The following is a 17,578-nucleotide window of genomic DNA, read 5'->3' as shown; positions in this document are numbered from 1 at the left end:
TATATATATTTTTAAACAATTTAAAAATACCTGCTTAAACAAATACTACCAGCATTCATTAGTCAGGATGGTTATATGTGAAAGAAATGATGCCAGATAGTAACAAATCCAAGAGAAGTTTATTATGAAAATGGCACCTGCGGGATGAAAAAAATTAAGTTACATAAAGACAACCATGTATGACATGTATGAGAATCTACAAAAGTATAAAAAGAACCCTGTTGTAAATGAAGTATGTACATTTCTGATTTGCAGCATTATCAATGATCAATGAAAAAAATGTTTCAAATAAGCCAGGCACTCGAGAAGTTAGATTCAGTTAGCTTAACACAAAATAAATGTACCATAGCTGTCACTTTTTAACGTTTTAATTTTTTTTTTTTTTTATATTATAGAGTTGGTAACACTGCTAAGATTTATACGAACAGAATCCCTTTCCCCATTATTCAGCTACTTGGCACCAGTCTCCTCATAAAAGATTTCATATATTTGTACAAGAAATAGTTAAAAACACAGACACAGTCTTCACAGGTAATGAAGTTTTTTCTCATTTTGTAATTTTAAACACTATGGATTTAGACAGCAGCTGTGATTATCTGTTAGTTTAAATCACCAGAAATCATTTTGACACAACACAGAAACATTTATAAAACAAAACAAAACAAAACAAAAAACAACAGCTGTCTAGCTGTTCTTTGTAGCTGATAGGTGCACTCCTTTGATTGTTCAATAGCTAGAGTAGAGCATCCAAAATTAAACTCTGAATTTTCCAATCAGCTTTCTTGCCTTTTTTAGTCCTACTTAAATCCTTCAAATTTAACCTTTAAAAGCTCATTAATTAAATCTGTGACATCCAATTCCCTTTCACTATTGTTCCACTGCGGCTTGGACCAACATCTCAAATTCAAAGCTACTGGAGGAATTGACTCAACACAGTGAGTGATCAAAAATTCAAAGGACAGCTGAGTTAATATATTAGCATTGCACACATAAGCAAATATATATGACAGTTCTAAGCTGTTTCCTTTTTGAATGACATTGGTTGATCTTTGAAAGGATTTTCTATCTCACTGGTGATTGCTGTATGTATTGCTCCCTCAGCCTACCTGGGAGAAAACCAAAGAAATGCACCCTCTGCTTACGGTTAGAGCACAAGGGACTCTGGGAATGTTAACAACTGAGGCTATATGGCATCAATTTGCTTAATAAATCTGAGCATTACTCTGTAGTGCATTGTGTGGTACACTGGAAGAGTAAGTCACACCCAGAATTCCTCTGTGGGAAAAATGGCTCCATTAACCTTGAGCTAGTTAAGAGTCTTTTCTCTGAGAGTGAAGAAGAGAGAACGAGAGAGGAAGAGACGGGAAGCGTGGAGAGGAGGGGAGGAGGGGGGAGAGAGAGAGGTTGGAGAATACACAACAGCAAAGCAACTGCAGAAATTAAAAGGTATACAGACAGTGGAAGCAGCATAAGGTGACATTACAGAGGAAGGCCACCACACAAAAACCACTAACCCCCAAGAATCACTGGTTCACTAGGACTGCAGGAATGGGACTTTACCACTCCAGACTAGAGATAAAGCACAGAGAAGACAAAGGACAAACAACTACATTAGCTTAGTATATACTGCATATAGTAACACACATTGAAACTGCAATGGGACTGACAGCCAAGGACACTTACACATTGTACACATTACAGTTCTCACATCTGTTATTAGATGCCTTAACAAACAGCTGCCAAAGATGGAGTGGAAGAAGAATTTATATTTGACAGTCATTTGCAGTGTTTGACACTACACTGTGATTTCTGGCAATGAAGACAAAATAGGAGATTTTTCTCTTTTACTTAATGTGCAGTTTTCAGTTGTAGTTATCTATTTCAAGCTTATTAACCCATTCTTTAGTTTTATAACATATTGGTTTCAACACTAGAAATAAGGGAAAAGCAACAAAAAAATACCCAAATCAAGGAACAAAAAGAAATTTACAACCTTCCCTCTATAATATTAAATGAAAAACAAAACATGTTAAATAGTTCTTCTGTTTTTTTGTGGTTTTTTTTTTTACTCTGAAGTGTTATTTGATGTAGAATTAGCCTCAGTTACACTGAGAAAAAAACAAACAACAAAGCAAAACAATATGCACCTAAGAAACTGCTCCTTGCATCAATTAAATTGAGTTTTTTGTTTTTAAGCACTTTTTGAAAAAGGCTTCCTGACCCATTTAAATTTAACGTGAGGCTATGCTTGTTAGTTTGGAGGTAAAAAAAATTTAAGTCCTGCAGCAAATGTTAATGAGGGCTTTTGTCTTAACTAACCAAGGAGACTGCAGCACCCGACTATAGACCAGTACGGAACACATTCTTTTCAAAACCCAGCCCACAAGCTGCAAATTGTATGAAGATATTACAGATTAATAAATGATAGCACCATGGTTTTAGAAATTAAGTTAAAGTTTCAGTAATTAACATTTAGTCCAACTTTTCAACATTCTAGTCACAGGCCAGAAATTAACTTTTTAAGAACCCAAATTATTTTATGTGCAAGTAAGAAAATCTTAACCATAAAAAGAGAATTAAACTCTGCATAAAATTCTAAAATACTATCCCCTATTTTAAAGGAATTAGGAACAAAAACCCCTTTTCATTTGACTTAGTCAAACAGGGCACATTGTTTATGCTTGTCTCTTTTAATCTTGATCATATCAAGATCATTTTGAAGTAAAACCAATGGTTGTCACTTTAAAATCTCTTTACCACAACACTGAGTATTCTATGGCAGAGGCATACACATTAAAGGCATCTTAATAAAGATGCAAAGGAAAAAACACACATCTTAGAAGAAGACAAAATGGCAGGCAACTGGTACTTCAACTCTCTGAAGGCAAAAATAAAAAAATATCTTTACATTAAAGAATAAGTCAAGTTAAAGAGAAGGGGAATGAAATGGGGACTGTCATATTGAGAGAATAAACTGACCTGCTCGAATTCAAAGTGCTAGAATTAAAGGTCTAAATTAAAACATAGTCTATGCCTCAGAGCTTAACACTGAACACAGTATGTGGTCATATTTCAATCCTCTTTCCGTTCCAGAGTCTGTGTAGTGTGAATGCCATTGCTGTACACAGGAAATGGAAGAGTGGAAAACAGTCCTTCGGCAGTCGTGAACACATTCCCTGCAGGCATTTGGGTCAGACTGGCCCCACTCACAGCACTTCCAAATGGTCCCGACATATTGAGTCGGTGAACATGGTGGTAGAGCATTTCCATCGGTGTTTTAGGATCCAGCCCAAAGCTGGGGCTGTTAACGTCAACAAAGTTAACAGCGTGGGTATTGGGGAGGAGGTTGCCCTGCATCGCTAAAGTAACTTCAGCTGGAGCATACCGAATAGTGCCAGTGGTGTAGACCCTCTGAGCAGCAGTGCTTGTTGCGGCAAGGGTTCCTGTTACCCTGTGAACCAAAGGAAGCACCACATTGCCTGCTTGCAACCTCTGAAGGGCTTCCAGATCCCCAGTGTACAACAAAGAGTTGGAAGTTGTGGGACCACCTGGGTGTTTATCCCTTGGAGATGCTGAAAGCGGGGGTGACAAAGGGTCAGAGGACACAGGAGCCAAGGCTGAGTTGGATGAGGTGCTGAACTGAGTTTTGCGGCTGGCAGTATTTTCAGTCCCTGGTGGGGTGAGAACGGAGTCTGGAATGGAGACATGTAAACTACTGCTGGCTTGGGGGGAAGGGAAGTGCTCGGAGCTGGGGGGCTTGGTCATACTGTAGGGTGATTCATTCCTTGAGATTTCCCTGTTGGGGGGGTAATTCCAAATACTGCTATCATTATCAAAATTGATAGGTTCTGAGATTTCTGTTTTAATTTTGAGCACTGAGGCACTGTTTGGCGACGAGAGCAGCTGGGGCTGGTCCACCAAAGCTGAGTCAAGTCCGTTTGGGCTTGAGGTGCTTGACAACCTTCTCCGGGTCATGCTGCCTCCCTTTTGCTTTTTTCTTCTCTTCTTCCTCTTTTGATGTTTGCTAGAAGACTGGGCATTTACTTCCCCTGCACTGTCTGAGTCCTTGGCACTGTCTGAGGTCAGTGATTCACAGTTCTGCAACCGCAAGTCTGACTCACTCTCAACAAAACGCTCCACCTTGATCTGCATAGACCCAAGAGTGCCAAAACTGTCCTCAGGAGCTTTTTGATTCTCGAAGTCCGAATTCTCAAAGCTGTCATCACTGTCCCTGCTGTCCTGGTTGCTGGAGCTGTTCCCATCATCATTACAGTTCATTTCATTATCTGACTGATTTCCTGACTTTTTCCTGTCAGATTCAGGGTCTTCACTGTTTTCTGATTGGTTTCCTTTCTCATCTGACTTCGAGTTCTCATTGTCCTCTAAAGCAAAAGGAAAGTGAAACGAATCATCAGCAACGAGAATATAATATTACATCTAGATTTCTACCTACCAATGAAGCATTCTCTTCTGTAGAGCCATGTTTATTTGCAATATGGTGTTGGCAGAGATCACCATTAATCTCTCTGACATGGGATTTTCAAAGCACTGAAGGCCTGTGCTATCTGTTTGGCCTGAATTTTCCTTGAACATATACTACTAAGGCACCTTGGATGAGGAGCCCTTTATATCTGCTCTGTTGGTAAGAACTGTCTTGACAACTGTGAGCACAAGAGCCCCGTTTCACCTGAAGGAAGAGGAGTCAGTGAACAATCCCATTATGACCATTATGCTCTGATTATTGTTCTTTCACTTCTTATGTGTTCTCCTCAAGTGGGAAGGCATGAAGATTTAGTACTATTAACTAATGAGGATCCTTAGTCCTCTCATCTCATTTTCCTTCACCTTTACCACTTTTGAAGAGGCACAGCATCTCTGACTGCTGTGGAATTTCTGCCACTCTCCTCCAGTATTGAGAGGAGAAGCAGGTCATATGTGTATAAATCTGAGCGAATAAACCAGTTTAAACAATTCTGTTACGTTGCTAGACTGGCTTTTCATATTCTCTTGAAGGGCAAGGAAAAAAAAACACAGAAAAAAAGATTCAGGCAGCGAATTAAATTCTCGATTGATCCAAATCATCTAAGGGCCATTGAAAGCAGCCCAGCTACAGCACTGAGAAGCTGTCACTCTTCTTGCCTGAATTCTTTCACTTGTATTTTAGATTTTTTTTTTACCTAATTTGAATAAGGATGAGATAAATACTCTAGTCCACTGGACTCAGACAGCCAAGGCAGCTTTGAGAATGAATACTCCCCATTATCATGCTGTGTTTGAAAGGGTCATAAAAGGCTTCAGGAGATCCCGTCTTTTACAGAACAGCCAGATATCTTTTGTTGGGAAATAAAAGATTTCTTTTTTTTCACTCATCAGGGCCAAGTACTGCCCCTTTCAGTACATTTGTGTTGGACAGGGGAAGGGGCAGTTTTCTTTTACAGATTGGTTACTTCTGGAGCCATGTTAATACCAAACAGTGCTGGAAATGCTGGAGCAGGTAGGCCTGATGGGGAAGCTGCCTGAGAATTCAGGGCAATATACTTTGTATTAATTTCAAGTAAGCTGCTTGGAGAGATTTCAGCTTGAGTCATTAACACGAGAGAGACCTCTCATTTTGAAAAACCAAACTCACAGAAGCAAATGAGCAGCCACAACACCCCAAACTGCAGCCATCTGGGTCTGAGTTTCACTTATAATTTTTAAAGATGTTGTCTTCTAGACCTGATTTCTAGTTGGTCAAGTGTGGGTTTATGGTAAAGGATTCTAAAACTGCACAAAATTTGCCTGGGCTTGAACTGAACTTGTTGGTTGCATCCAATACAGTGCTCTGATTTCAGATCCCTTGCAATTTCTGTTTAATTATTTTGCTAGAAACAACCTTCTCCTTTGCTGTCTAGCAAGGCCTGCAGACATCTTCTGAGATGTTCACATGTGCCACTGAAGAGCGCTGTCTTGGTCTGAGTCAGCCTTAGGAGTTATGAACGTATGTGTATTTCTCACCTGAAGGAACTTAGAGTGCTCATGAGAAATGCAAACTTTTCTCCACATCTGTGCTCTTTGGCTATTTAGAAACAAGATAGTGTAAAGGAAGCACAGACAGTAGTGATTTTTTCCAGTTTTGGTTCTTCTTTTCTTTTTTTTTTTTAATGTTATCATATATGTGCTGTAGTCGAGTAACCTCAGTTCTTGGGCCATGGACAACCATTTTTCTTTAAAAGCCAATTAATCTGTACCTGAGCCTGTATAATCACAGTGAACCATCTGTGTATTGGACCATCTGTAAGACTAATTTGTATATTAAGTTTGACAATTATATTTAGCTTTTAAAACATAGCTAAGTCCCAGACTTTAAGAGCTTAGAAAAAAGTGCTTGAACCTATAAATTGTAATTATTTTAACCCAAGAAGACCCTAAAACCTTGCAATGTTCGCTGCCCCCTAGTGAGACTAATAATAATAAAAAAAGCATTTATATAAGAAATAAGGTCATGGAGACTGATGGTGGATATTTATGTTCAGAAAGTTTGACTGCTTTTGAAAAATAAAAACTATAATTACGTTCAACAGTTACAATTCCATGGTCTTTCATAAGGCACAACACATCTCGTTGTGTTTATGTTTATGAACGTATTTATGAAGCTTAGCTGGAGACCCAAATATTTTGTTCAATGCAATGTAGGCAAGGATGCATCCATAGAATTAATAGAAACACTGAGATACTGTGAAAATGCTGAGGTTATTAAAATATTGTCCTGGATTTCTTCAACTTAATTCTACAGGATTTTTGCTGTTGTAACAAAACACTCCTTGAGAAATATTGAGAAGCTGTTGGAAGGGCAACCATGTGGCTCTCATGTCATGGATCTTTTGTGACTATAAAGAAGGATACATCATGTGTGTTACCTGAATTGTCCTTTGAGTCTGACTCAGAGTCAGAGGTCTCTGAGGATTCTGAGGTTTTCTCTGGCAGATGAGGAAGTTGTGCAATATCCATAGGAGTGTCCTTGTACTCTGGGTTACTGAAGAAGAGACAGCATAAATAAACACAATTAGATGATTTGTAGTTGCATGTTTTTTCTTCTTTTCATATCAGAGAACATAAATAGAAAGAATAGCAGAGCAAACACAAAACCATGTTTTTGTTTCCTTAGAGCTTTACAGCAGGAATTTTATGAAGGTATATGTTAATAGTCTGTCAAATATTTGTGTTGATCAGATATAAACACTGTTTCATTCTAGTGAATTTTTAGAACTAAGAAAGTATTACCAAAGTGGGACACAGTGGTTTGTATGATATCTAACATATTGTGTCATCATTGAACAACAGAATATTTCTATTTCAACTCCATCCATTACTGTGCTTGGAAATACAAGGACTGTGCTGTAACTTTTCCAGCCTGTTTCTCTTCCACCACCAATATCTATTAGAATTATCTCTGTAAATATATCAACCTTCCCAAGGCCATTTCAACAAGTGATTTTTCTCAACAAACATCATGCATAAAATTAGTAAGAAGGTGATCAGTTAGGGCTAGAGGAAATGACCACTACTCAAAAGAGCTTGGCCAGCAGATAACTAAAAAGGATATATACATATCCTTAAATATATATATATATTTAAAATACTGCACACATGGATCCACATCACCAAGATTCCGTAAGCAACCACTCTATGACAGATGCACATATGCATGTTTAGATGCATATGTTAGGGATAAAGAACTGTCAACATACCCATTATAATCATATCTTCAGCTGCTCATGTGGTGCTCACCTGTGACTTGTTAGCAACGAACACGACTGCAATGCAAAAAAGCTACACTAACAGAGAAACTGAAGAAAATGCTAAGCTTTTTCTTGGTTTGCACCTTCCAAAATATGCTTCTTTCCCAAACCAGTGCAAAGAGAGAGAAACACAGCTGCACAAAAGTGGCATCGGAATGTTGAAAATAAACAAAGTCTTTAATCATTTTTAAATAGATGAACATTTCTAAGCAACTCAAATTCCTTCCCTGTGATAGAGCAGAAAATCTGCAGTCCTATGTAGAACAATGTGAGGCAGGGCTAGGGGTGACTGACACATTATCACAATGACACTGTGCCCATATTCAGTCTATTACAGTGTACTGTGAAAATTCAGAGTTCACACAGCTCACGCTGAAATGCCATTCACACAATTACCATCTTTATGGTTTTGTCCTGACAAAGTATCTTTATTCTGTTGCATCCCAGGGCAGTCCCCAAATTTGCCCCCTCTAAGCAAAAGATGCTTGATTGCTTTCACACCGCGAATAACAAGTTGCTAGAACAAGAACAGCATTAATCCTCTCTGTCGCTATAATTAGTCTATCTCTTTACAGACAGCTGAATCGTACTTTCTAATGCATGGAAATGTATACAGACCAGTACTCTGGCTCAGAGTAGACCTAATTATGCCTTGATCTGTCATTAAAATATGGTTTGGACCCTTCATGGATTCCAGTACTAAGATAAATCTAAATTAAAAATACAAATTAACTGAAGAAATTAATCTTTCTCTAGCAAACCAGTGAAGAGAGCGTAGTGGAAAAGTCAAGTTTGGAAGCAGCCTTGAGTAAGACCACACTGCTTCTCTCCTTTTTTTTGTTAGATTTACTCTGTTGCTAGACAAAATAATTTCGTAGAACATTTAAGGATTGAGCTCACCCACTGTCTGAAAAGTAGCAAAGGGGCAGAGGCAACTGTTTATATTTTTTTGAATAGAAAATGAGTATATTTCTGAGCAGTTTGAAGCCCTGTTAGTACTGGGACATTGAAAGTATACTTCTAGTGCAGAATTGGAAGGCTCAAGCTGAACTCTTGAAATGCCGCGTTCTGCCTCTCTCTTGCAGGCTCAGTTAACACTTCACTCTGTGGATGATGAGCATCCACTTATTTTAAAGAAGACACAAAAATTGAAGGATAAGGATATCTTTGGAAACACCCATGCTTAATCATAGCAGGGCAGAAGCAACTAACCCCAGTCAGATTACACTCCATCTCTATGGAAGGTTTCCCATGGGGTCCCTCAGTGCTCTCCTGCTGGGGGTTGCTTCCCTCTCTTCCTCTATAGGGATATCAGAAGTAATTCAACATGCAAGTTTAGGCAGGCGTGGGCTTGCTGGACTTGGCATAAAGTCACACTTTAACCCCTGGAGATAACTTTGAGCTCTCACAGCATCAAAGGGAATGTAGCAAACCACAACAAGCAATTTAAAAGGAAAACAGGTCAGAAAATGACAATTGCATTTCATGACAATCTCAAGGTTTCAAATTTTGTTTTGTTTGCTCTGAAATGAAACAGAAAATCTCCCAATCTTATTGAACACTTACAGGACAGAATGTGTTAAAAAGTATTTTCAGATGAGAAAGGTCAGGTTTATAATTCACTGTCTCTCACTGGCTGTTGGTCTTCCCTTGAGCTCAGAAACCTGTCCTTTGAAAACACTTGTGTTTGGTAAAACAGATTTTTTTGAGGGAAGAATCTTTCACTGTTTTGGTTTCAAATAATCTTAAGAGCTACTTTTGTTTGTGAATCCTACTTTGCAGTTTTAAAAGTGAATACCATCAAATAGTTTAAGAGTAACACATTATTTCAAGACTTTTCTTCTGAGAAAATTCTGCTTTTCAGAGTGAGAGCTGAATATCTTTCAGAGACACCTTTCTTTTCATAGTCGTCTAGGAAGTTTGCTTCCATGCAATTTCAGTAACCAAATAAACCAGTGCCCAGCACTTCATACCATGTTTTATGATACAGCCACTGCAAGTTGGTGTGAATTTTCTACATTTCAGCTCAGGTTGAGTAGACTTCAGGATAGTCAAGACATGCAGTAAAATGATGGAAGGTTTGCTTGAATGCTAAAGCAGCATAATAATTCAAAAATGTTCCAGTGTACTGAGATGTGACAGATTTCTTAATACATTCAACCAAATAGCAGACCATAGGAAAAAGTTGTTTTCATTAATACTCTATAGCAAGCAATTGTTTTTTCCTAAAACTCTTACAAGCACAGTTAAGCAATAGAGAGAGCAGTTCAAGTGAGAGAAGGGATTGGAAGATGTACCTGAGAAGGTAATTGACCCAGATGATATTCTTCTCGCTTGCATTCTTGGCATTGACAGCTATGGTTGCACTAGACTGTATCCAGATATAACCTCCATTCTTCTGCATCCAGCGGTAATACTTTGTTACACACTGACCCTTATTCAACACTGGGGAAAAATACAAGTGGAATAGAAACAAGATATATTGCATATTAGAACTGTAGTAAAATGATCTGCATTGTACGACATCCAGCATGTATGAGCAAAAGATTCTCAACTTCGTTTAGGTTTAATGAGATGGCAAATGGCATCTGATGCTCAGTATGACGACTTGTATGCTTTACAAGCTTTTAAAGTATATTTTTAATCTGGTTTTGGAAACTCTAGTAGAAGAAGAAAAGTGAAAAGAACTACAAATCTCTTTGGTTCACAGAATACTTATTGCTGTGTGGACATTTTCAATGCACTCAGAGTCAAACTGTAAGAAAGAAAAAGAAAAAAAAAGAGGCAAATTTATATGTGATTTATTCATAGCTCCTAGGTAGACCTCTTTGAGATTCTGGATATTTGAAAGGTTTGGGAAGATACTCTACCCCTGCTGCTTTGATCATTTCTCCTTATTGCAGGCAATATCAACTACTGAACTTATACATCTGTTTCTTTGATCTTGTCAAACAGAATTTACAGTTCTCAGATGAACCAAATCTCCACTGGTCAGTAGGGGGAAAGTCTTGGGAGAATTTACTTCTACCCGAGCAAAGTAAATCCACCAGCAGACTGAGAAAGAGGCCTAAGGGAAGCACAGAATGACTTGGATAGAGCCAAAGAGTGACAGCTCTCTCCAATGTTTGAAATATGCCAGGAAACAGAGAAACAAGTAAAAGAAATCAGTAATGTGAAACGGTGCTATTATATGCTTGCAGAAAGAAGGCTTAAAAATACAGATGTTTAAAGCAACACTTCAACCAAAATATTGCCAAATTGAAATGGATTTGGTTTGTGTCTGACACCACAGTTTCAGGAAAATGGGATAAAATGCAGATGTTTCAGAGGATGGACGCTGCATAGTTTTAAAGAAAATCTAAACTATACAAAATCTGGGTACTATTGTTACAAGAACGCTTGCTCTTGTCTGCAATTCTCACTAATCCTATGAAACTTTGTACACTAGAGGGCAGTGTGCATTCATATACACCTTCTGCTTTTGTCATGTCCTTGTCTCCGTCTGCTAAAATGAAAAACCTCTAACTGCTGTAATAAATTTGGCTAAATTAGCTGCTAAATGGTTATCTCAAGTAATATGTATTTGCATTAATCATCTTGCTCTAAACCAGAACAAGCCAGAGTCCTAAAGATGTAGTAAATTCATATTGTCCATTTAATTACGGCTAATAAGTGCTTCATATACAATGGTTTCATGAAGTACATTTTTATTTTTTATTTTTTATTTTTTGCAAAGGGAAAAGAAAAAAGTCACTTTGGAAAAGAGTAAGTATTTAAGGCAGTTAAAGTTCGTGCCATAAATGTGACAAATTATACTTTGGAGCTTTCAAGTTAACCAAACGTCTATACCCCTAATTATACATTTCTATGTATCTGTATCTAGGTCCTTGTACAATCCCTGTACAGATATCTACAGAAAAAGCATATTTATAGAGGCAGCCCTACATACACGGATTTTTTCCTACCTCGGAGTCCCCCCCGTACTCTGATTTGTCAGCAGTTGAATGAATAAGAGCATGTAAAAAGTTCAGCGTCAGGCTCAGCTGCAATATGAACAAATATCTGTGTGATCTGAGTTCTTTTGTTTTGCAGCAGTCTCTACTCAACTAGGTCTGTTTGTAGAAAAGATCCATAAACGTTCCCAAATTTTTATTTTTGTATTCCAAACTCTAAATATCCTGCTATGGTAATTCATTGGCGTCAAAACTTCATTATACAGTAGAATAAAGATAAAATATTTACAACTGACTACCCAGCATTTCTGTCAAACCAATGTTGCATGCTACTTTATAAAACAATCTCACATAAATTAGTCCAAATTTATTAGTTATGAAAAATAAGGGACGAAATTGCTGTAAGTTTTGATTATGGTAGACTTTTCCATTTCAGTAAAATAGAACATTCAAAATGCTCTCGTTTACAGCTGACAGTAATATCGATATGCATGGAAGTCTAGAGTGATATTGTTTCCTTTCCTGAAAGCTGAACGCCCACAATTACATGCAGTAACTAGTAAATTCTACCTGCATATGTCACCTGTCATTTGTGCTGTCCTCTTTATAACAATTTCTACTCAAATTTACCATGATATACAAATATTAAAGGATGAATCCTCATAATTGCCCACAGTGGATATTTGAAAGTCAAGGTGAGTCACTATACAGTGACTTGACACAGCAATCCTGCACAATGATAGTTATGGAGACCCAGATCTCCTAGTCCTTTCGGTCCATCTCATTTTGGACATTTCCTCCTTCAGTACCTCTTACATTGGTTGTTGCACTGAGCATTTGTTTCATAGCTATGGAAGGAGGGAAAACTAAAACCTTACAAGCTATTTCTGAAGGAAAATGTGCTTTTTTTAAGAAAGAATTCAATGTATAGGTGTTGCATGCAAAAAATCTACAGCCAGAGTTCAGGCTCTCGAACTACTGCGCCCAAAGAAAATCTGAAATATTATCTTAAAAATAGGCTTTCCATGAAGTTCATGTTCCTGCAAATTCCCACTCTCTATTTGGTCAGCTCAGATATATTGCCACATACATAGAATTTTTCTCCCTGCAACTGTCTAAGGCACATTTCATATGAGAGATTTGTGGACCATGCTCTGGAGGAAGTCCCACGATTCAATATAAAAATTCTCTCTGTAAAGAGATTGTCTGGCAGACCAGCTGTGCTGTGCTGCTAAATCTGGTTCTTACATCCTTTGAGAGTACACTGGATAGTCTCAATCCAGGTCTGAAAGATCATACTGTAGCTTGGAAAAAAAATTCTCAATGCAATGCAAGAGAAAGAATGAAAACGTCTGATATGTTTTCTAATTTATAGTATTCTTTAACTGTTGGCATTGTCAAATTGAAACTTAGAAATTAAATGATATTTCTGAGAAAACGTACAACTAGAAGGACACATCAAGAAGGGAAATCTGTTTTCTTTATAACCTGCTGTTACTGAGGAAACTTGGTTTCATCTTGAGGATCTTCAGTTTGCAGGTATGGGGAGTCCATTAATAAATAAATAAAGTACAGAATTAGTCCAACTTAATTTGTGCTTCTGAAGTTATGTTTTGTTACTAGCCACAGATAACCGATTTCAGGTTAGTGTAAATTTAGGAAAATATAATGATATTTGGAACACGTTCTGAAGTTAATCAGACTGTATTTAAGACAATTCCCTTACTGAATTCAGGTCTGTGTTTTTGTACACCGAGAAATACAGAGTTTTAAGTTTCTGTTTGTTACCAAAATTGCTAGCAAAGCTGTTTTCTATTTAGCAAAAACATACATGGAATATCCAGCTGGCAGACAAAGTATGTGGGAAAGTAAGACTTGGGACCACATCAGTAGGATTTCTCAGATGACTGAAGTTGGATGTGATTGTGCAGGATTGGGTATATCAGCCTATTTGTAAGAACAGCACAAAAGGTGACTTCTCTTACAGACTTTGTTTCTCCTGCCAATACACGCATGTCTCCAAAATGTTAATGGAAGTTACGTACTTATAACAGAGAGGAGAAAAAAGACCTTGTTACCAAGCCAACTTGCATGGAAATACAGAGAAATCTTTCAAACACTGACTTCTCAGCTAATAGCTGTCAGGAGCAATTTTTACAATCAGTATAACTGTGAGGAAGAAACAAATTCTACATACTAGGAAAAAGACAACATATAATTATACATATATACACACGCGCACACACACACACATAGGTATCTATATAAACCCTTCAGTCAAAGGTAATCACTGAGGGCTGAGTGACATATTCCCTAAAATGGTGGATGCTAAACTTGTATAAAATTTGCTTAGCCATTACTTACTCTGCTTCAATTCAGTGGTTAGCATGCAAGAAATGCACAGTACGTAATGCTAAAAACTAAATTAAAAATCTCACTTGTTTCTCAAAGTATGAATATATTGCTATGTACACTGTTCCCAACAGAGGGATTTCAGTTTTCCTTGGTAGCTTTGTGCACAGCAATATACTTGTAGCAGTGTAGCAAAGGAGGGGGGAGAAGAAGAAACAGTCAGTGTTCTTTGCAGGAACCTATTTCTGTTCGGAAATCAAAATAAATCAGTACAAGTTTGTCTTCAGAAATATGGTTACAAAAGGAAAAAGAACATGGTTTCTTCCTGTGAGGCTGTTCTGAGAAATCAAAGCCAAAACTTCTAAATAGCGAGTTGTGTTTTAAAAGAAGGAAGTAGCTTAATTCAGTTTGAAGAGGAGATGAAGAAATTGTATATCAAAAGCAGTCTTTTAGCAAAGTCTCTTACAAAAGGACATTCTACTCATGTGCGTATGCATTTAAAAGCTACACTATATTGCGTATTCAGGTAAGTATTGAGTAAATAGGAAATGATGAGATCATCTTACATATTCACACAGCCTCACAAAGAGGTTCTTTATAATTAGTGAAAATATTGAGGTTACATCTGCTGTGCTATTCAGCCTTCTCCTTGAAATACCTTTATCAATGACTGAATATAGTATTGATACCAAATTCCCGTTGTAATAAACTTATAAGAATGTTTTTAATTTACTGCAATAGAATGAAAATGCCATATTTAATACCACAGTTGGATACTTAGCTACAGCCACAAGTACTCTTTCTACATTCACAAAACTGGCAGACGAAACATGAAAAGGAATACTGACTCTTTAATCTCTACTTCTCCACCTAAGGCCCAAGGCAAGCTGACAGGGTAACTTCGTTCTGGAAACAGAGGGTTTTTTTATATTTTTTTAATTCTGGATTACTTTTTCTTCTCTTTTTGAAAACTGTGGGCTATAGGGGAATGAGCCTGGCATAGACTTAAAACAAGAACAAGTTTCTTTATCTGAAAAGTTACAGTCCTTGATACTTACAGGAAGGTCATTTTCAAAACCCACAGGAAAAATAGCATCACAGCCAGAAAGAGTGCATTAAGTGCCTTATTTGCTTGTAACAGAGACAGTTTTTCATTTATAACAGCTCCGAGGATCAAGTGAGCCTTTGATGTTCTAAGGACTTTTCTATAGATTTTGCAATTAGTGAGTTAGATGTTTTAAATAGTAGGCATACACAGACTGGATTTTAGCAATGAGAACAAAGGACTGAACAATATTGGTAATGCCAAATGATATCTGGTACTTAAACAAAATTATGAGATAAATAATGAAAGACCCATAGATATACTGCGAGCAAACACCTATACAATTCTCTGCAAACACTTCGATTTATCATTTCCTACACTGGGTGGGGTGAACATGAGGGGACGTAAGCAAGGCTTGTGCACAAATATGCTCTCTACACAGCAGGCCGAAAGCATTGCTTCCACAGCAAGTTGCTCAGGCAAAAATGACACCATTCTGTCACTGATGTCCCCATGGATCATGTTGCTGTGATCCTGTCCTTACCACAAATAGCTGCCTACCAGCCCTGGGATATTTCCAGTCTCTCATCAGAACATTTTTTTTGATTTAGGTAGAATTTGGTGTATTGTGTCAATAACACTTACTGAGACCTTGGCTGCTAACCTGCTGTTGATATTATAAGTAATATTTGCTTATCTCATCTTTTCCAAAGTCGAGTGGGAAAGAGCAGTGTCTATTCCTGAAGAAAAGCTATATACTGGTACCCAAACTCCCACCTAACTCTTCCATTCACATGAAATTGTTTTAAGCATATGCATTCACTCTAAAAATGCTGTGCATGGCAATTGATTGCTTACTTTTGCAGTATGGAATATTGCTAAATCATCCAGCGTGAGGATGCTACATATTTAAATACCTGACAAATTAGGCAAAAATAAGGATTAACAACCTTGATGGAAAAAAATTAAAGTGAAACCAAACCCTCTACTTAAGGCAGTAATCAACCATTTAGAAAAACTGAACTTTTTTTTCTCCTCTTCCTTACATGACGGCTAATACATACTATTACCCATGGTCCATCACTTAAAAATTGTCTTTTTATTCTGAAAACTTACGTTTAACAGTAACTATTATCAAGAATATATCATGCCAGGTAAGATGTTTATTTTAAAACATTATGTAGATATTGACAAATATAATGACAGAATCATACTACCTAATTCAATGTATCACTAGATGCACTCTTGTGGAAGATTATGATGTGCGTATCAGAAAACTCTTCTTTATATTCAACAGAAATGATGTAAATAAACTAAATTTCTTTAATAATAAAATGGATTGAAAAATAAACTCCAGATTTTTTCCACCTAGGATTCTCTAGGTTTTCTTTTCCCCTTCTTAACTTTTCCTCTCCCACGATCTATCTCCCTGTGACTTTTAAAACTTCAATCCAGCCATATAGTGATTTCCTTCTGCTAATATTGAAACGGTCCTTTAGAAACTCAAGCCTGCTTTGAACACCAACTTCAGACAGAACTTCCATTATCATTAATGAACTCTGTCTGTTCAAACTGGAGGGGAAAATGAAATCCCAGATCCAAATTTTGCCTTCAGGTACTAAAATGCAACATCAGAGGAGAAATTTGGCCCTGCTTGCTCAAGAAGCTTAAATCTGTTCTCCATCTCTCCAGTAATATTAATGTCCATCATATGAAAATCTATGTAAGCTTAATGACTTTAGAACATAACCCTTTCTATGCCAAATTTATCAGTGAACTATACATAGCTATATCTCCTACAAATAGGAAACAGTGATTTCACAGAGGCTGATCAAAATACAGAAGCTGATTGGCAACTATATTAATTTTCTTTTTGAATTTCATAAATTAAAGATGGCCTGTTTTGAGTGAAAGGATACTATCCTTTCAAATATGCTTTTGTTTATGGGTTGAGTCTCTGTATGGATGCTTGTACTAAGCAAAATGAATATGGTTTTCTCAGCTTAAACACTGCAGGAAAGAGATCCACAGCACAATGTCATGGTGGCATGGCACAACTGAATGTTGGAATGCCTTTAAACCCACAAAGACTTATCATCATCTCACTATTGGCAGTGAATGACATAAGGCATATTTAAAACATAATGCCCTTTTAAAACCAGATCACTGTAAAAAGAATAATAATTATTAAAAATCCCAGCAAAACTCCAAGCCCTACAAAGATAGCTTAGCACTACTCTCCCCTTGCCCGCAATCCATATAAAATAAGAATAAAATAATGTCTGAATAAGTAAGTTTCTTATGATCACAGAACCAATGCCTAACAGTCTGTGCAGGTTGGTTACAAAGGCTTCAGATGCTTGGCAGGGCATTCCCAAAATCCCCACTGGGCCAAAGTCTCAGGCAGCAGCCCATTGCTTTGTAAGTTACCAGATATCAAAAAAACA

General features: G+C 37.3%; 1 protein-coding gene across 1 annotated transcript in view; it reads right to left on the bottom strand.

Annotated features, from left to right (window-relative positions):
- Positions 1-371: 371 nt before the first annotated feature.
- The window catches only part of NPAS3 (neuronal PAS domain protein 3), a 552,805-nt gene continuing 535,598 nt past the window's right edge, over positions 372-17,578 (bottom strand). The window contains exons 11-13 of the mRNA XM_031553767.1: positions 10,079-10,226; positions 6,900-7,015; positions 372-4,382 (exon numbers count right to left, since the gene is read on the bottom strand). Of these exons, the coding sequence (XP_031409627.1) occupies positions 3,073-4,382; positions 6,900-7,015; positions 10,079-10,226 (1,574 nt within the window). The 3' untranslated portion in view covers positions 372-3,072. The remainder of the gene's footprint in view (positions 4,383-6,899; positions 7,016-10,078; positions 10,227-17,578) is intronic.

The sequence above is a fragment of the Meleagris gallopavo genome, chromosome 5 (genome assembly GCF_000146605.3).
Source record: "Meleagris gallopavo isolate NT-WF06-2002-E0010 breed Aviagen turkey brand Nicholas breeding stock chromosome 5, Turkey_5.1, whole genome shotgun sequence".
NCBI classification, from domain to species: Eukaryota; Metazoa; Chordata; class Aves; order Galliformes; family Phasianidae; genus Meleagris; species Meleagris gallopavo.
This window is presented reverse-complemented; position numbering and strand designations above follow the sequence as displayed.